The sequence below is a fragment of the Musa acuminata genome, chromosome BXJ1-10 (genome assembly GCF_036884655.1).
Source record: "Musa acuminata AAA Group cultivar baxijiao chromosome BXJ1-10, Cavendish_Baxijiao_AAA, whole genome shotgun sequence".
Lineage (NCBI taxonomy): Eukaryota > Viridiplantae > Streptophyta > Magnoliopsida > Zingiberales > Musaceae > Musa > Musa acuminata.
Window position 1 is genome coordinate 22,687,841 of NC_088336.1, and position 20,161 is coordinate 22,708,001.

Consider the following 20,161-nt stretch of genomic DNA (forward strand, 5'->3'; position numbering starts at 1 on the left):
GGAGCTTTCGTCGTTCAACCGGTCGACATACCGCCCTCCAGTCGAAGTCTTCTCTTCCACTCTTCTCGACGACGCCAACGATGACCGTTCGGTCCATTTAAACGCCAACCTCCTCCTCGCTCTCCTCGTCCCCCCACATTGCCTTCCTCTCGCCCTCGATTCTCGCTCTCCCTTGATTCATTGCCGGATTGGTAGCCGAACACCCGCCGCGAAACGATGGTGAGGTTGCCGTACCTGACCGCGCTCACCACGCTCTTCAGCTATGGTCTCCTCTTCGCCTTCGGGCAGATGAGGGATTTCTTTCGGAGGCTCATCGATTGGTCCAAATCCAAGTCCAAGGACCTCAAGGTCCATCCCCAACCTATTTCTTTGAGCATACGTTGAATTATTTGGGTTCTGATCGAGGATTCAATTTCGTCTTTTATTTGCGACAGGGCTATGCGCCTATCTGCTTGGGGCTAGAAGATTTCTACACCCGCCGGCTTTATCTCAGGATTCAGGTTTGTCCTTTCCTTCATTCTGTACCCGGCTTTTCTTTCAAATTTCTGTATCGTCTTGATCTGATTGGTCTTGCCTCTCTGAATCGCTGATATGAGACATTCCGACGCTAAATGATTCATTGGATGTCCCGATAAAATAGATTTGTTCACTTGATTTCATCATAATATAAAACTGGGAGAGGGAAACATTCACAGTATGAATATCTCAACACAAGTGTTTTCCATTCAAGAAATGCTGATAGAAAGGGTCTGCATTTGTAAAAAATTGCCATGAGCTGCACTCGTAATGAAATTGGCGTTGTAAACTTAATGCTAATGATTGTTTCACTATTGATTTTTTAATTTAATTATAGGACAGAAAGAGAACACCTGATGTAGTTTACTTGTTTTCTAAACTAGATTTAATACGATAAGATCTATGTTTAACTTAATTACGTTGTTTGTGAAGGAAATAACTCTATGTAGTTGGCTACAATAAAGCCTATCTTGTCTAACAACTTTTAAAATGTTGATTTATGATATCTAATCTTTTAAAGTAACTATTGTTTTCATCAATCGATCTCATTACAAATTTTCAAGACCAAGGTGCGAGTATTATCCTGCACCAACTGCTTGTTACTATTTATATTAATTTCATTCTTGGTTTGAACATAGTCTTAGACTTTTAAGTGAGAGAATATAGGTGAATTTGGATATTCAATTTCCTTCTATTAGTGACATCAGAGAAAGTTAGATCTGCTGCAGATGAAATGGTCATGCACATCCTTTAATCAGTAGGTCTTACCAATGGATTCTGTTGTTAAGCTGCTCGTTTTGAACAATGTATTGATAGCATTCTAATTTGGCAGGACTGTTTTAGCCGACCAATTGCGAGTGCACCAGATGCTTGGTTTGATGTAGTTGACCGTTACTCTAATGACAATAACAAGACACTGCAGTAAGTATTTTTAATAGGGACTTTCTGTCAGAATATGAGTTTTTGTTATATAGAAAGTAAAGGTGTACAAGGCATCTTATCTGAAATATGTGGCATTTATTTTCTCCCAAGGATTTGGGAACTGTAAATCCTTCTCGAGAAAAATATAGATGAGCAAACTTTCAAATCATTCCTATTTTCTAGTCTCCGGAATATATTTTGTGATTGCAATTGGAATGTGTTGAGGTTTATTTGTTCCTGTTACTTAATGCAGCCGGACCTCAAATACTACAAAGTGCCTGAATCTGGGATCATACAACTACCTTGGATTTGCAGCAGCTGATGAATACTGTACACCTCATGTTATTGATTCTCTGAAGAAATATTCACCCAGTACCTGCAGTGTTCGTGTTGATGGCGGTATGAATCTTTTGCATGCCATGTCAATTAGAAAAGTAGATATTGATGAGTTTGGATTAATGTGATTATGCTTTGTCTTGTTTCAGGGACTACAAACCTGCACACTGAGCTGGAGGAACTGGTTGCAAGGTTTGTGGGAAAACCAGCTGCTCTACTTTTTGGCATGGGTTATGTGACAAACTCTGCAATTATCCCTGCTCTAATTGGGAAGGTATGTTTAAGTTCTTAAAGGCACTAGACCTTAAAGCTTTGCACTTGCAATCATGAGATTCATGCAGCTTTTGTTGATGGACTAACTCTAATCATGGTCATTTTCAGGGAGGATTGATCATTAGTGATTCTTTGAACCATAACTCTATTGTCAATGGTGCCCGAGGATCTGGTGCAGCAGTACGTGTTTTCCAGCACAACAGTAAGTTTTAAGCTGTCAGATGCTGTATTGTCCACATTCTTCCTTGCTTTTAACTTACATTTTGATGTTGTCTAGGCCCCTCGCATTTGGAAGAGGTTCTGAGAGAGCAGATAGCTGAGGGACAACCTCGGACTCATAGACCTTGGAAAAAGATAATTGTCATTGTTGAGGGTATCTACAGCATGGAAGGAGAACTTTGCAAGCTTCCTGAAATCATAGCAGTCTGCAAAAAGTATAAGGTTTGATGACTTACATTTCAAATCTTAATTTCTGATCTTTAATTCACATGCATCCGGGAGAATCAGATATGAGAAAGAAGCTTCTTGATGGATAATAATTAAAATAATAATAATGTGCACTTCTTTTTATATGAAAACAGGCCTACACATATTTGGATGAAGCCCACAGCATCGGCGCTGTTGGAAAATCAGGCAGAGGGGTCTGTGAGCTCCTAGGAGTAGATACAGCTGATGTGGACATCATGATGGGAACATTTACAAAATCATTTGGATCTTGTGGAGGCTACATTGCAGCATCAAAGGTCCTATTCTTGTTGTACCAAATTTCACAAAATCACTTATGAAGTAGGGCCAATTTAGGATATACTTCCTAAACCTTCTTATGTCTTATTCAGGAAATCATCCAATTTCTTAAGTACACTTGTCCTGCACATCTGTATGCCACATCCATGTCACCACCTGCTGTGCAACAAGTTATCTCTGCAATTAAGGTTATCCTTGGGGAAGATGGTTCGAATAGAGGTACTTAATGGAACATTTGTGATGCAACCAACAATTTTTAGTTAGTTAAAGATGTCTTCTTTGATGTATATCGAAGTACAGAAGTTTTTATTTGTGATTGGTATGGTTGTACCAGGGGCTCAGAAACTTGCACGCATCCGTGAAAATAGCAACTTCTTCAGGTCAGAACTTCAGAAAATGGGATTTGAGGTTCTTGGTGATAATGATTCTCCAGTTATGCCAATAATGCTCTACAACCCAGCAAAGATCCCAGCCTTCTCAAGGGAATGTCTTAGACAGAATGTAAGTGTCATGCCATTTGTTGACAATTTTACTATTATGATTGATATTATATATACAACTTTTTGAAGTCCAGTATATGCTTTTGTCTTCATTGAGTTGTAGACGTGTTGAGCTTGTATTCTTGCATTATTTTTCATGCTATATTTTCAGCAATGATATGAGAACACATGGAGTTCTTCAGAGTAGATACATCGGTTGATTACACAAATAGATGTTCATATGAACACCTAGGTGGTTTTGTAGGCAAAAACTGCAATTTTAATGTTTAGTGCCCATTATTTTCTACGAGGAATTATCCTATAGACACTTGTGTGTTCTTTACAAATGAGATAGCACTTTGATGTGTGTACACATGTGTCTTCATTTTTCTTTTTGACCATGTTCATCCATATTCTGACTTTGTTGCTCGTTCTCATGGCATCCGTTATAAGATGCCTTTATTTTCCTTTCAACTGGTGAATACCAAAAAATGACAATTATTGCTGCCAACACTGTAGGTTGCGGTTGTGACTGTTGCATTTCCTGCAACACCACTGCTTCTTGCAAGAGCTCGCATCTGCATATCTGCTTCACACTCCAGAGAAGACCTGGTAAAAGGTTTGGAGGTAAGTTAATTTCATACATTCTGTTTTGCTTCAGATGATCCAATTTCTTTGATCTTATACTCATTCCTTATTACACAACTCCAGGTGATCAGCAAAGTTGGTGACCTTGTGGGCATCAAGTACTTCCCTGCAGAATCACCTAAAGTTGCAGAACAGAAGAAAAACCTGTAGTAAAAGGCTCAGTTGTTGATTCACCGGAAATCATGATACGAGGGACATCATGGGCTGCATCAACCTTATCTTGTCCTATGTATGCTCTTTGAAGTGGATCTACTTAGGCTGTTCTTGGGAAAAAAAATATTTCTCAACGATTTGATTCTCTAATATGTCATGTACAGTGAGTGTAGCAAGTTCCAAGCATTGCTTTTGTTTGATGCAGTCACTATCATGTTAATTCTTTATGTGATGTTGTAGTAATATTAGCTATAGATTCGCTTCAATGTACTGTAAGGAAGTTGGTGGAATTCAAAGATGGATTACAGTCCACAGATCTCCAAAACTCTTATGTACAAGAAATACCACTGGATTTTGCCTTCATGTGCTTTCATTCATTGAATACAAAAGAAAACTTTTAGTCGAAGGCTCAGTCTGTCTGATTCTGGGCATCATGATAAATGAGTTAATTATGTTTGAGAAAATTTTGATGTTGCTTGTCACATCAGTGGTATTTGATATATCAGAGTTGATTTTTTGCCCTCCATGATGTGCAGCAGATTAGCATATCCAGTCTCATAAAAGAATCCAAATATCTATAGATCCTTCCTATTAAAGTATCTGTATTTGGATAACTGGGGAATTCTAGCAGCGCAAAAACAAGTGGTGATTGAAGACATGAAGGAAGCTTAGGTAAGTGTTGTGTCAGCATGCAACTATAGAGCATATTTGATCTAGCTAAGCACTTTCATTTGCAAGTATAAGACACTGTTTTGGACATTGTTTTTTATGAATAGCTCAGATTATTATTTAGCATTACATATCAAATTAGCACATTATTTATTTGTCTTCCATTATGTAGGAATTCAGATTGAAAATAAAACACCTACAAGACAAGTCAATTAAGAGTTTTGGTCACAATCCAGCCAAGCCAAGGGTCAACAGTTATCAACTTGGTCTTAGAAAATTGCCTGTCATGGGCATCAGTCTCTCTCGAGTGTCAATAATGGGCCATCCTCCTCCCTCCACCCACCACCCGTTCGCCTTTATAAGGACTCAATGCTCACATCTCTCTCTCTCTCTCTCTCTCTCTCTCTCTCTCTCTCTCGCATAGATCGACCTTGCTTCATTCTGTTTCCTTCTTCTTCTTCTTCTTCTTCTTCTTCTAATCCATATATTGATATCATTCCACAGCTCTACCAAACTAATGGCGTTCTCATACTTTGAGCATCACCCATCCCTTATCGATTGTGCCTATCTTCCATGCATGCCCACTGAGAACTCCTTCCTCCCACAGCAAGTGGGAGACGTGACCAATGCTTCCTCTTGCTTCCTCCACTGCTACTCATCTGACGACAACCCACAGCTCCCAGGAGCTGACGCTAGAAACTTGGATAGCAGCGACTCTGTTGACATTGCTGTCTTACCGCCCCCTTCTGTTGTCGACCAAATTAGCCACACGCCAATGGTGGCCGAACCCAATGATGAGAAAGCCCCAAAACAACAAGTCTCTGGTGAAAAGAAGAGAAAGATTGCTAAAGATCAGACTAGCTTCATCGCTGGTCGACCCAAGGTAGTACCATCATCAAATCATCCATTATAAGCTTCCATTAATGGGCTTTTGCTCCCACGAATTGTGTCCTGAGCTGGGTTTTCTTTGTATTTTGACGTACAAAGGAAGGCAACATCAGCAAACACAGGCGTCCTCACGGTGGACTGAGGGAATCAAACGACAAGAATCTTAAAGCCGACGACGACATGAAGACTCCAAAGCCCCGTGAGGAGATTCCTGCAGGGTGTATTCATGTCAGAGCAAGGAGAGGTGAAGCGACAGATAGCCACAGTCTTGCGGAAAGAGTACGCACGCAACTCCAAAAGCATCCTTTCTTCCTCTTGCAATCGTCATGATCTCTTCATCTGTGGCGTGTGGTTTTCAGGTCAGAAGGGAGAAGATCAGTGAGAGGATGAAGGTGCTGCAGAGCCTCGTTCCTGGCTGTGAGAAGGTGTGAATTATGAAGCTCCATCTCTCTTTTCTCCCATTTCATGGAATCACACTGTTCTCTGATCTGCTGATGATTCTACCGAGTAGGTTACCGGAAAGGCACTGATGCTGGATGAGATAATTAACTATGTTCAATCCTTGCAAAACCAAGTTGAGGTAAGCAAAAGGCGATGAGTTGATATCTTCTTTGTACAACGCGCTCTGACCCAGTCTGATCACCTGTCTCCAGTTTCTCTCCATGAAGCTTGCTTCTCTCAGCCCCATGCTATATTTTGATGCTAACTCCGATGATTACATGAACGAAGCAGAGGTAGGCTAAGGATCAACTCTTATCTATACACTCATTATCTATACACTCTATCTATACACTCGAATTTTCAGAGAGTAATGAGAAGCACCCCACTGCAAGCGTCATATGTTGGCCAAACCAATCACCTTCGGTCCGTAGCTTTGGAGGATGGTACGAGTAATTACCATATGATGGGGCACTCTGCTCATCCCTTCCTGCAGGGCCAAGGGACCACTTCCTTTCCTGAGGTTTGATCTTTCCATCACAAAGCTCATTCATGGTTTCCAACAACAGATGAAAACAGAACTCTTGTCCCCGTTTACTAACTCAAGAACATCCTTTTCAGAATGGTAGCAGTTTTATGATGAATGTGGGCGAGCAAAGGCGAGGGTTCCTCAGCCAAGCAGAGGATGTCAACACTTGTTCCTCCTTCCGGTAGAGGAAGAAGAAACCCGTGATACTATTTGTAAAACCAGTACACCTCTGTCATAATTCTGATATGTTATGTCGATCGGGTTGTAGTCCACCTCTAAGCGCGTTCATGTATTACCTCCGCATGTACATAGATGAGGCTGAAATGTTATGTCCATAGCGTTCTTGTCTTCTCAGTTCTGTCGCGCATTACCAGTGTGTGCACAGATGATAGAGACTGCATGCTGTGGCCAATGGCTGCTTCTTCGTTGCTGCATCGGAAGAAAGGGTTAAGGTAGGGAGACAAAGAAGGAGCGACAAAAATAAAGACCATATCTCCAATGGATCCTTACTGCTGGCCTTTCATGTTGGTAGCAAAATAGTAGGAACTGTGTTTTGCAGCAGTCTGCAATTTTACAGTGTCGCGCAGGGCGAGAGAGAGAGAGAGAGAGAGAGAGAGAGAGAGAGAGAGAGAGAGATGACTCGCTGCATGAATCTTTCACCATTGTAAATATGCTCCTTTTACTCGAATTAGTAGCTTTTGCGGCAATCTTGGTTGGACTGTCAATATCCATGTGAATTCTCTCACCAAACAACTAAAAGCATCTTCAGGTGAAATCTTTGGAAACAGAAAAGATAGCATCATAAACACTACTCAGACTGACTTGAGATTTATACGCCACAAATTAGTGCTTTATATCCCGACAGAATCTGTGTTGTAATTTCCTGCGACTGATTTGAGGGTACGACATGTATTTTTTGAAGGAAAAGAAGAAATCTTTCTACTGTTCTAAGGTCTGAGCCAACTGCACGCTCTACAAAGATGGAGCAGTTTGAGATCAATGGAACTATGCGGTGGCCTCTCTTACGCTGCACATGACCTGCTTTCGTGGTCGGAGCCATCAATGGAGGGACTTTTCGTCCTTTGTGTCATGCTGCAGAGTGAAGCCTGCGAAGGAGGCTATACTAGAGAAAAAGCCAAATCATCGCCGAAGAAATTTTCTTTCCCATCTCCAGCTGAAAGACTACTTTAATGGAACGCTGCAAGGATCCTTTGACCAATCAAACAGTAGTACAGGGCTTACTACTTGGCCCGAAGAACCAACCTCAATGACCATGGAACTTTGTCGCGGCATGGTTATCTCCCGCTGCTGGAGCATGATTCGTTTCACTGTCAGAGAACTTTGTATGATTCATCCATCAAAATCAAAGATCTCAGAATAGGAAGTGCCTCTTTCTTTCGAATCCATCAACTTATCCGCATTGCCTGCACTAATAACTCCGTGAGTAATAATTCTCCCATCTCTCTGGGGTGTAGAACACTTGACGAATTCAATGGTTCTGCTGTTCCTGGAGACCGACGGATAAGCCAGTGGGAGTTGGTCATCTCCGCGGCTTGGGCCCGGCCGACACGGGGCGGTGCCTGACCGGGGTTCGGCAGCGCTCGATGGGTCCGGAAAACCAAACGGCCGAGGTGGAGCAAAGCGGCATGGTGGGGAGTGTGGCGCTGTCTGGAGGAGGAAGATGACAATTGCATTAAATGTTCGATGATGTCTTCGCGCGGGCATGTGTGGTCCAGTGGACCGCATGGGCCACCCATCCCCCACATGTCCATGTTCTTGATTTGTCCTTCCATCTGTGCGCTGTGTGTGCTTGTGAGTCCAATATTTGCCTGCGATGCAGAGTTGTGACTTCTGCCATCATATGAAATGACGGTGAATCCATAGGTTGACGATGTACAATCACAGTGACGCTAAATAATGCATATAGAAGAAGACGTGTTCTAACCATGGAATAATGCACTCGTGCATGTCATGTCGTCTGCTGGCCGAGAGTCTGGCAATTGCCCATCCCCACTGCTGAAAGCTTCTGTGACCAAAAGAGACAGGCCTTGAATGCCTTCACACTCCGGAACAGTACCAGGAGCCGAAGACCACACAGCAGAGAGGTTAAGATGTCAAATCGTACGTCCATCTGAGGATGGGTTTGGAGTGATGAGGAGTCGGGACTGCTCATGAGACATTGAACGATTCCACTATTTAGATTCGAGCGTTGAATGGTCGGCAAAGTGCATTATAGATGAACAATCCGCAGTTTGTCTGTCCCAAACTGATTGAATTCTGCAGGTCACTTCAAGTCTTCAACTGCCGACCTATAGTTGGATGTGACGAAGGGAAGGCTGTCGCTGTACATGGTCTCTCTGCGGAACATAGCTGCACCGGCCACCTGCACAGCAGCGCTGCCAGTGGTCCAAACTCTGATCGCTGCTGTTGCTGTCGACAAGGAAGGAAGGAACGACCGAATCCGTGAACAGGATATCAGAAATGTGCGTTCATGGAGGAGCAAGTAAGCCGGAGCACCATCCTTGTTCTTATACGCATTGAGACAAGCAGTTCATGTGCGTTGATGGTAACATCTTCAGACTGCTCGAGTGAGAAGTAGATCGTACATGACACGGCACTCCAAATAGGAGAAGACATGAGAAGCTAAAATCCCCTGACGACTTGCATGGCCCGAAAGGGTTTGATCCGAACTGGAACGGGACCTGTAAACCGATGGGCCCTGTGGATTGGGCTTGGAGCAGGCCACCGTGCGTCGTCTCGTGGCGATGTCACCGCCTCAAGACCACGGCCGATCCATCACGGTACCTCGGAAACCCATGTACGTGGCTGTATCACTCACAGCCACGATAAAATCACATCGATCAGCTGCTAGTGATCGTTAACGAATTGCAAACTCGTCACGTTAGCTGTAAGTTTATATGGAATATGCTAGGAAGAAATATGTGGGGATCGAGAAGAAATGATTAATTAATTTTTTATTGATAATAAGTATGAATTTATATATACAAAAAATAATAATAATATTATTATTAAATATAAAGTATCCTTTAAATTATTTTATAGCTAGAAAATTATGTTGAGATCATGATTAATCATGATAATTTATTATTATTATTTTTATGATTTAAAATCATGATGATATAGAATTAAAATACTAATAGAATCATTATAATCTTATTATAATTTATTTTTAATAATATATTTTGTAATATGCTCTCGTAAAACGGTGCTTCCATCGGAGATATCGATCTTAGACCGAAGTTGAAGGAACTGTTGGCAAGACGAAGATTTGGTAAGAGCATCAGAAGATAAGGCATGAGAGATATGTAGCTCACCATTTTAAACTTTGCCACGAACAAAATGAAATTTGATAGCTATGTGCTTTATTTGAGAGTGAAATACAAGATTAGCACATTGATATATTGTCCCGATATTATCATAATATATAGACGGAGGATCAGATATTCTGACAAATAATTTATATAGCAATAATTGAATCCAACAACATCTAGTAGTCGTAGAAACATTCACTCGATATTCAGTCTCCTTAAAAAATCTTACAACAAAGCATTGTTTCTTGGAACTCCAAAAGATTGCATTGTGATCCATAAATATAATATAAGTACTAGTAGATATCTCGTCATCCTTATTACATGCCTAATCGATATTTAAAAATATATGAAGCAATAGAGAAGTATACTTTCGGAGAAATAAGTCATGATCTGCCCTTTAAATACTAAAGAAGATATTTAACAATCGTTCGATGATTGAAAATAGACTTGTACATAAATTGAGATAATTTATTCATAACATATGCAATATTTAAACGAGTAAATGCCAAAACTATAGACCGCCAACAATTAGACGATAATCAGTAGCTTCGTTGAGATTAGCATTATCAAATAGGATAAGAAAAACACTTGTAGAGGTTGGCTTAGCAAAAAGTATTGGCTTTAAACATTTTGGTGCTATCAAGAAGGTCATAAATATACTTATGTTGAGAATGAAATAGATCATTTGTGATGTGGATTACTTGAACGCCAACAAAAATAATTGAGTGACCTAAAATCTTTGATAGAAAACTTATTTTCAAGCTATTGAATAAATTAATTATTTATTATTGGTTTATTATAGTAATAATTAAGTCATCCACATAAACTAGAAAACAAAAATGATTATGTATTCGAAGTTGATGAATAATTGAGAATAAATGAATAACGAATTATCAAATTAAGAATTATGAAATCTAACTTAGATTAAATGTATTCGAAGTTGATGATACCAAGATTACTTGAGACCATAAAGAGCTATACATAACTTACAAATATATTGAGGAAGATTATAATCAATAAGACCTAGAGATTGCCACATAAATATATTATAAAAAATATGACTATAAAAAAAATGTATTATTCACTTTTAACTTTCGAAGTATCTCCTTGTTAGACAAAGCAAGACATAAAATAATATGAATTATTGTTGGTATCATAACTAGACTAAATATATCATGGTACTTAAAGTTTAGACGTTGATGGAATCCCTTTATAATAATTTACTTTATACTTATTAATGGATCCATCATGATTTTGTTTGATGCGAAAAACCCAATTGCACCCTATAAGGTTTTAACGCTGATGGGATGAGACTTAATCACATGTACCATTCCATAATAAATTATTATATTCTTCATATATTGTTGCTCATTATTCTAAAATTTTTAAAGCTTGGTTAATAGTAGAAGCCTCAAAAATAAAATTTTAAGATTCTTTTATAAAAATAATAAAATATTTATTTAGTTTAAATGCTAGTCATAGGTACTCTGCAAGCCAATCACATGAGTGATGACACATATGACACGTTATGTAATTTTTTTACTTATTATTATTGATATTTTCTCATTTTATGTCACATGTTATATATTTTATGATGTCTATAGATTTATACAATATGAATCAAATCATGAGATCACGATAATAAGACTAATTCACTTTTAAATATAAATTTTAAATAATTCTAATTATATATTACTTGAGATGGACATTGAAATAACCGAATAGATTTGTATGTTGTATACCCTTGTGGGCATAGGTTCCAGATAGGCTATCTACGATAGTGGGTTTCAAAACATTAATGCAGCATAATAGTTCATATATTACTAGCGATTGGTTATCTCCATACTTCTCATAATTCACTGAGCATCTTGAAACTCTTCTATTTTATGGTTATTAAAATTTTCTACTGTGCTCTGATACCACTAACTAAAATTTTATTGATAATGAGTATATATATATATATATATATATATATATATATATATATATATATATATATATATATATATATATATATATATATGTTAAGATTATGATCTTCATTATCGATAGAATTATGATAATATATTATCATAATTTTTATGATTTAGAATCATGATAACATAGTATCAAAATATTGAAAAGATCATACTAATCTTATCCTAATTTATTTTTCTCAATAATATTTTTTTAATAGGGTTCTTTTTTTATTCTTGTAGTGCATTAGTCACAACTATCTTGACATATGAATGCTCTTTTTCTTATATCTCATAAAGATATTTAATTTTTTCATTCTTCCACGATTGAGGTTATTATCTTTTAAACTACAAAAATAATAATGCATGCCAAAGAGGGTTTTCATCTCGTCCTCCTTCGATAAAAAAAAACTTCTTCTCTCTTAAAATGACAGTAACTATCATTAAAGAGAATAAACATGAAGAATTTTTATCTATATTTTATTATTTATCTTATAGGTAAAATTCTAAACCCGATTATGAGAGCGAGACGAGGCAATAGGGCATGATCAAATTCATCCATTCATTTGACATTCTATAGTCGGATCGATAGAGTGTCGAGATGAATCTAATTGATTCTATCCATCACCACATGGATACATGATAAATTGTAATAGTTGTCATTGGTAAATGATTTCTAGTAATAATCCTATACCCTAAAGTTACGTTTAAGATCTCTGTTTTTCATAAGTTAGCATGTGAACTATAATATTTCTAATTTTATATTTAAAATTAGTTATGAGAAAAAAAATAAAAAAGTAAGTAGAAAAAAAAAGATAAAAACAACTGTCCAGTTTACACAAGCACTAAAAGAAAGATTGTTTGGTAAGACAAATTTAGAGCATATTTTATCTATAAATATAAACCATAATTTATTTGATTAGACTTGATATAAATGCATAGTGTTTCTTAATTATTCTTTTGCTCTTAGTACTTGATAAAGGACTAGAAGATTATGATGAAACATCAATTTAGTTTTTCTTCCTTATGGATGAGTGATGGGTTTTCTTTTATAATATGACTCCATAATTCTCAGATATGCAGATTTGTTATAGACTAATCGATAATCTTCATATTACCATCTCATTTCTTTATTGTTATCTTAAAAAAATATCATTTTATCAAGAGCTCCATTCTTGTGTTCCTAGTTAAAATCAATAAACATGTGTTTTATCCATTTATAATTGTAACACTTCTCATTTTTTAAAAATTATGTAAGGATCTATTTATAATATAACGACCTAAATATAAATATTAGAAATGTGATATGATTTGTGAAAAATTTATATTAGATTTTAATAAAAAAAATGAAGGACATATATCACTAGCAAACCTAAGGAGGGTGTCACTTATGTTTGTTCTAAGAATGACACAAACTTTTTTTATACTTGTCACCTTGAAATCCTTATATTAGTCGAATCAAATGTTTTTAAATGAGAAACTAAATGTAAACTTAAGATACTCCAATACAAGTTTGAGAAGAATAAGAAGAAAAATTAAAGTAGCGGAAGAAAAAGTTTTGTCATAACTTAATATTTTCTTAGAATAAATTGTTTGTTGAATTATAATATTATAAATTGGAGGAGAAAATTTTGATAGTCACTTTGTATAATAAAACATAAATGATATATTTTTTTTTCCAATAGTATAATTTTCTATTTTATTTTTCATCAGCCACGCCGCCACTGGCCGTTGAGTGCGTAAGCAATAAAATCCATCTCTGATCTCAAACAGAATTCGTCTTCAAATAAAATAAAATTTAATTTTAAAAATATTTTTTCTTCGGAGAACGTGTTTTCGGTTAGCCGCCTGTCGGACCCACCGAGCAGGCCAGTCTTCCTGACGAGGTAAGTGGACGGGCGACGCACTGGCGGGTGGAAAAACAATCTCGTTAATAATAGTCAAAGAGAAGGAGAGGTCCACGAGGAAACCAACGCGGCGTGGAGAGGTGTGGTGAGCCGTGACGTGTACGGTTCAGATTGAAATATGTCGGTTTTAAAATTAGATCGCCTCCGCTCGCGTCCTTTCGTCGTTTCCCTAATCTTCCCTTTCCGCCGACGGGTCGCAGCTCCCGCTTCTCTGCCTCCCCTCGCGAGCTCTATCGCCGCGGTCTTCTCGCGGATCTCACCCGAAGGGCCGAAATATCCGTGGATCGATCGCCCTCTTGATCGATTATCCTCTCCGAGCGCTTCAGAACGAGCTCGGATCCGCCTGAAACGGCGGCCTCGCACCGCGGAATCGAAACCTAGAAAACATCGGTCGAGAATTTTAACCCTAGGAGCAGTGCGATCGACGGATCCGTAGTCCAGAGGAACTACCGTGACGCCGTGGGAGTCCAGGGCCGCCTGCCTTATGCGCGTCTCCGGTACCAATCGATTCTTCTTGAACCCAAGCGAGAAGGAAACCCTAGCGCGAATGGCGACGGATTGCCCCCGCGGAGGTCGTGCCGCGGATGGGGAGACGTCCGACGGCGACTCGTCGCAGTCGCTGGAGGAGATCTCGGCCGAGGATTTCAAGCAGGAAGCCAGGGCCGGAAGATCCAGTGTCTTCATGGGTTACCCCATGTCCAAGAACTATGGCCCCAGTCTCTATAGCTTTGCGTGGGCTCAGGCCGTGCGGAACAAGCCTCTGGGTCTGGATTTAACGCCGACGAGAGCCGGTGATCTCGCCGTGAAGAATGACTCCGGAGTTAAGCCGGAAAAGGAGGAAGCTTGTGATGTGATTATAGAGGATAGCAGTCAGGAGGATGACAGTGCAATGGAGAAGGAGGAAGGGGAATTGGAGGAAGGGGAGGTCGACTTTGGGTCAGAACCGATGATGGTTGATGAAGCGACTGATGTTTCTTCAGATAAACATGAGAACGAGCCAGAAAAGAAGGAATCAGATGGGGAAGAGTCACAAGGCTTCGATGATTTTGATCGGCGTGTGAGCTTAATTCTGGAAGAGCTAGAGATGATAACCATGGAAGAGGCTGAGGCGTAAGTTCGAGAATTTGAAGAACCTTCAAGAAGAAAGAACTATAATGTGACACCAGTGAAATAAATTTTGCAGTAAAAAGCATCAGAAATTAAAAACAAAACTTAAAATTTGCATCTAAAAGATGGATGCAACATTGTGTTGCATACGTATCAGTGAATCTTTTAAGCTTTTGGGTGATGGGAAAACCCATTTTGATGTTAATTTTGTCTCATGTAGATCCTTTGAAGGTGTATGTGCACGTCTGCGTAAATCTTTTGAAGACTTGAAGCCGATGTTTACAGGGATAGAGAGTTCAGATACCGTGCTGCATGCTGTTGTTCAACAGGCTGTCATGGGGATCCAAACAACTTATTCTGTAAGAAAAACAAAAAAAACTTTGTTTTCAATTCTTGAGTAGTTGTTATAATTCTAGTTGTTGAAATATAATCTGATACTGGTATTTCTGTGGCAGGCGCTTGATTCTTTTGCAATACAGAAGGAGCAGAATAAGCAATTGCTGTTGAGGTTAGATCTCTTATATGTTCTCCTGTCAATCGTGACCGCTGGATGTCATTAACTAAATTTAACTCTGTCGAATCTGGTGTAGGTTGCTGATTCACATAAAGAACCAGTATTATACCCTGTTAACTCCTGAACAAGTGAGAGAGGTCTGTAAATAATTCCATATATTTTAGTTAAAGTCATTGTTGATGGAGTTCAGTTAAATCTTGAGTCATTCTTCTGCTTCGACAGATCGACACCCTGGTGAACTCATTAGTGTTTGAGGAGGATCATGATAAAGAGAAAGAACAGCATGGTGATGGTTTGGTTTGTTTGGAGACGCCATGTAGGGCTTCAAAAACAGTTAATTTGCCCAATTTGGAGTTCCCCACACCCTCTAGAAATAGATTGGAGTTTAGTCCATTGTTGGATCTTCATGCAGATTATGACGCAGACAGTCTTCCTTCACCTACTCGAGAGAACTTGCCACAATTTTCTATCCCAAAGCCCATTGGTCTTGGAATGCTGCCAGTTGTATCTTCTCAGCCAAGAACTGCCAAAAATGAAGAAGCTGAAGAGGCCACATTACATCCATATGTAACTGATGCCCTCAAGGCTGTCTCATGCTACCAACAGAGATATGGCAGTACTTCCTTTCTGTCAATTAATCGACTTCCAAGCCCAACTCCCTCAGAGGAGGGTGACAAAGATGATGATTCCCATGAAGAAGCATCCAGTTCTTCTGTTGTTAGTAATGCCGAAACTGCTTGCACGATTCAAAATCAGGCCGTAAAGTCTAGTAGCACTGCAGCCTGTTCAAATAGCTCAGCTGGAAATCAACCATATCCTGTCAAGCTGGTTGGACAGGTTGGCTCTGGATCAAAATCATCTGCAAAACCTACATTGAAGCGCAGAGATCCAAGGCTTAAGCTCATGAATAATGAAGTCAGAGGCCCTTCAGTGGGAGATAAGGGTATCGACTCTAATGCCCTTGATAACAGGCTTGTGGGAGGAACTATGAATGCTAGGAAGCACAAATCAGTTGATGATCCTGTAACTGGGGACCATAAAATGAAAAGGCAGAAAAATGGTTTTACGGGCTCCAGAGATATGCAGATGACATCAGGGAGAGGTGGGTGGCTAGAAGACAGCAGTATCCCCCAACCAAGTGACAGGAATCAAATAAATGAAAATTTTCAGGTCGAGGTTAGAAAACCAGGAAGTGGAGAAGTTGGTTCTGGTAAAAAATCTGATTCTAATATGAATTTCAGCATGTTGAATGGACTTATACCGAATCCTTCGGGTAATCTTCCAAATACTCTTTCTTTGCCTCCCTTGCTGAAGGCTGTAAATCCAACAATATTTGTGCAGCTACTTCAAATGGAACAACACAGATTAGCAGCAGAGAATCATCAGATAGTTACTGCTTCAACAAGTGATGTGACAAATGTTTCAAAAGTTAATGGATTACCTGGAGCAGTTTCTTCAGTAAATTCTACTCCACTTAAGTCCCAAGAAGTTGGACAGAATCATCTAGGAATGTCTCAGATTCCTTCTCAGTCAGCTTCCGTGGTGAGGCTTAGGATTTAATCATCTGTTCTGTCACATGCTCCAGACTTTTGTTAATAGTTGCTATATTTGATTGATCTTTTCCCTTTTACTGTCTTTTAATCTGTTCCTACTGATAGCCACTCTGAAGACTTAACATGCTGCATGCAGTAGTTTCCCAAGGACTCTCATTATACAACTTAATTGATCTAAGGACTGAGAATCTTGATTTCTGCCATGTGATAGAATATTTTGGATACCTTGGTAGTCTATTGAATATTGATAATGTCTAAAGCTTCATGCCTTCTTAGATTTTGCTTGCATTGTCTTTTGCATGCAATTGTGGTTTCATCCTTTGATTTTGCTTTCTGAATAACCATCCATGATTACTTTTTTGTATATGTTTACAGAGCTCTCAAAACGATGTTGGAAGGATTCGCATGAAACCTCGTGATCCTCGCCGTGCTCTCCATAACAATATGGTTCAGATGAAAAACGTCATTGTATCTGAACAGAACAAAATAAATGAGGCTATCCCTGGTCCTCAGAGCAGCATGGGACATTCAACTGCCAGAGAACCAGGAGAGCAGGCACAGGCCAGTGTTTTGGCTACTCAATTTGTTCCCCAACCCAATATGTCTCGGCAGTTAACCAAGAATCTTGGTAATATTGTGTCTAGTTCCCAATTGGCTGCCACTTCCCAAGCAGTTTCTCAATATATTCCAAGTAAAGCTAATCAGGTGAATGTAAGGCCTGCGTCAGCAGAGTTGAATGATTCGAAGACTCTGGTTTCTGAAGCAACTGCAAAAGGTGTTTCTCAATCAGTTAACTCTTGGGGAGATGTAGATCATTTCCTTGATGGGTATAATGACGAACAAAGAGCAGCTATCCAAAAAGAGAGAGCGAGAAGGATTGCAGAACAGAATAAAATGTTTGCCGCTAGGAAGCTTTGTCTTGTTCTTGATTTGGACCACACTCTACTTAATTCAGCTAAGGTAAAATATAAAATTTCAAATCTTGGTTTCTGCACAAACTGAGTAGGTGCATATACATAGTGGCTTGCTGAAATGGACAGCATCTCTTTAGTTTGTAGAAGTAGATCCAGTTCATGAAGAGATTTTGAGAAGAAAAGAAGAGCAAGACAGGGAGAAGCCACAACGACATCTTTTCTGCTTCCATCACATGGGAATGTGGACAAAATTGAGGCCAGGCATCTGGAATTTTTTGGATAAGGTTTACTTTTAATGAAAAGAAATTTGCTACTAATGTTCCCTAGATTTTAGCTGTGGTTTCAACTGTTTATATTTTGAAGTAAATTCATTGGATTCTTGTAGGCTAGCAAGCTCTACGAACTACATCTATATACCATGGGAAACAAGTTGTACGCTACTGAGATGGCAAAAGTTCTTGATCCAACTGGGACTTTGTTTTCTGGGCGTGTCATCTCAAGGGGTGATGATGCTGATACTGTTGATGGCGATGAAAGGGTTCCCAAAAGCAAGGATCTAGATGGGGTTCTGGGTATGGAATCTGCTGTGGTGATTATTGATGACTCTCTGAGGGTCTGGCCGCTTAACAAACTCAACTTGATTGTCGTCGAGAGGTATTGACAGTCCTCTTTATTAACTTATTAGCATGTTAAGGTTAAAAATTGAACCTGATGTTAATGTCGTAATTTCATATTTTCATTGCAGATATACTTACTTCCCCAGTAGTAGACGCCAATTTGGACTTCTTGGGCCTTCACTTCTCGAAATTGATCATGATGAGAGGCCAGAGGATGGGACTCTGGCTTCTTCATTGGCAGTAAGCACTTCCCAGCATTTGAGTGTTGAAAGATTTAGTTCTCTCGGTTTCCTCATTATAATACCTTGCTTTCTTTTTTGACCAGGTCATCGAACGAATTCACCAAAATTTCTTCTCACATCACTCCCTAAAAGATGTTGATGTTAGAAATATACTTGCAGCCGAGCAACGGAAGATTCTTGCTGGCTGTCGTATAGTTTTCAGCCGGGTCTTCCCAGTTGGGGAAGCAAATCCACATCTGCACCCACTGTGGCAGACAGCGGAGCAGTTTGGTGCAATCTGCACTAACCAGATTGATGAACAGGTTACTCATGTCGTTGCCAATTCTCTTGGAACCGACAAGGTATCTAATTTATCTAACCTCTTTCCCGCGCTCAGGAACTTTGCCTGTCTAACCCAAGATATAATGACATGAGAAAGAGATTGTGTTTTAGATGTTACATCCAGTTTCTCATTGGTTTATGGATCTCAGGTGAATTGGGCTCTATCCACCGGAAGATTTGTTGTTCATCCTGGCTGGTGAGAAATGCCTCTTTCAGAAATTTCATTTTAACATATGCTTCCGGTAACCTGGCAACATTGAGCAACCAGAGTTGACTTGTGCCCTATTGCAAGCTCTCGTAGCTATTATGATCGTTTTCTTCTCAAAGTAGTTTGTGGACTAATACAAATGTCTGTTGAACAGGGTAGAAGCCTCAGCTCTTCTCTATCGGCGGGCGAACGAGCACGACTTCGCGGTTAAAACCATGACATGATCCACTCATCATACCAACTCAGAAACCCCACCCTTGACCCATGTTAACCGGCAACTTCTGAAATGAGGCAGTTAACTAATGACGAAGAAAGTTATCGCAAAGCACACATCTAATTAACCTTGGCCCCCAATGATGATGCAGGAACACCATTAATCCATCAGACGAAACTTTGGTAGGGAATGTGAGGCAGAATGAGAAAGGTGTGTACGAAGCTGGTTAGGTTGTTAATTCATGTCTGGAAGAAGGGTTAAGATGGTTCTTATAATCGGCAACTCATCACACGATAAGTGGTTAAATCCCCAGACCAGCTTTACCGTCAGTCTGTGAAGTCAAATCTCATATGGAAACCAAACATTCTTAGTTGGAAGGAGCAGTTTTGGAAGGCACGGAGATTCTGTGATTGCTTAACTGGGCCCGGTGTCGTTAATTTTTGGGTAGGCTTTTAAGCACCGGAAAACCCTAAATTTACCCCTCTGAGGACCATCCGATAAGGTTACGGATCCATACCCGCATAAACAAGAAGTAAGCATATGCCTTGTTGACTGTTCCACTTGACGTCGATGTTAAAACAAATATCTAGATTTTGTTCGGAAAGCAAAGATGTTTTGACCATATGACCTTTGTTTCCCTTACAGAAATTAAATTCCAATTGGGTTTTTATGAATGTTTTACA

The 20,161-nt window shown here is 39.4% G+C and overlaps 3 protein-coding genes across 3 annotated transcripts; all 3 read left to right on the forward strand.

The window, feature by feature from the left end:
• Window positions 1-4,476, forward strand: LOC135595545 (long chain base biosynthesis protein 2a-like). The gene is made up of 12 exons (XM_065086606.1): window positions 1-348; window positions 435-500; window positions 1,349-1,437; window positions 1,691-1,836; window positions 1,923-2,047; window positions 2,155-2,248; window positions 2,324-2,487; window positions 2,628-2,789; window positions 2,883-3,009; window positions 3,125-3,291; window positions 3,789-3,896; window positions 3,981-4,476. Exons 1-12 carry the CDS (start codon window positions 217-219, stop codon window positions 4,065-4,067), a joined length of 1,467 nt encoding a protein of 488 aa, XP_064942678.1. The 5' UTR covers window positions 1-216; the 3' UTR covers window positions 4,068-4,476.
• A 640-nt stretch (window positions 4,477-5,116) lies between these two features.
• LOC104000776 (transcription factor BC1-like) lies at window positions 5,117-7,353 on the forward strand. The gene is made up of 7 exons (XM_009422910.3): window positions 5,117-5,622; window positions 5,727-5,906; window positions 5,987-6,052; window positions 6,139-6,207; window positions 6,281-6,361; window positions 6,433-6,588; window positions 6,687-7,353. Exons 1-7 carry the CDS (start codon window positions 5,257-5,259, stop codon window positions 6,777-6,779), a joined length of 1,011 nt encoding a protein of 336 aa, XP_009421185.3. The 5' UTR covers window positions 5,117-5,256; the 3' UTR covers window positions 6,780-7,353.
• Window positions 7,354-13,935: 6,582 nt separating this feature from the next.
• LOC104000664 (RNA polymerase II C-terminal domain phosphatase-like 3) lies at window positions 13,936-20,161 on the forward strand. Its single transcript, XM_009422764.3, has 12 exons — window positions 13,936-14,898; window positions 15,116-15,254; window positions 15,351-15,403; window positions 15,486-15,546; window positions 15,632-16,951; window positions 17,338-17,922; window positions 18,014-18,160; window positions 18,262-18,530; window positions 18,622-18,733; window positions 18,819-19,076; window positions 19,206-19,252; window positions 19,419-20,161. Exons 1-12 carry the CDS (start codon window positions 14,273-14,275, stop codon window positions 19,486-19,488), a joined length of 3,687 nt encoding a protein of 1,228 aa, XP_009421039.2. The 5' UTR covers window positions 13,936-14,272; the 3' UTR covers window positions 19,489-20,161.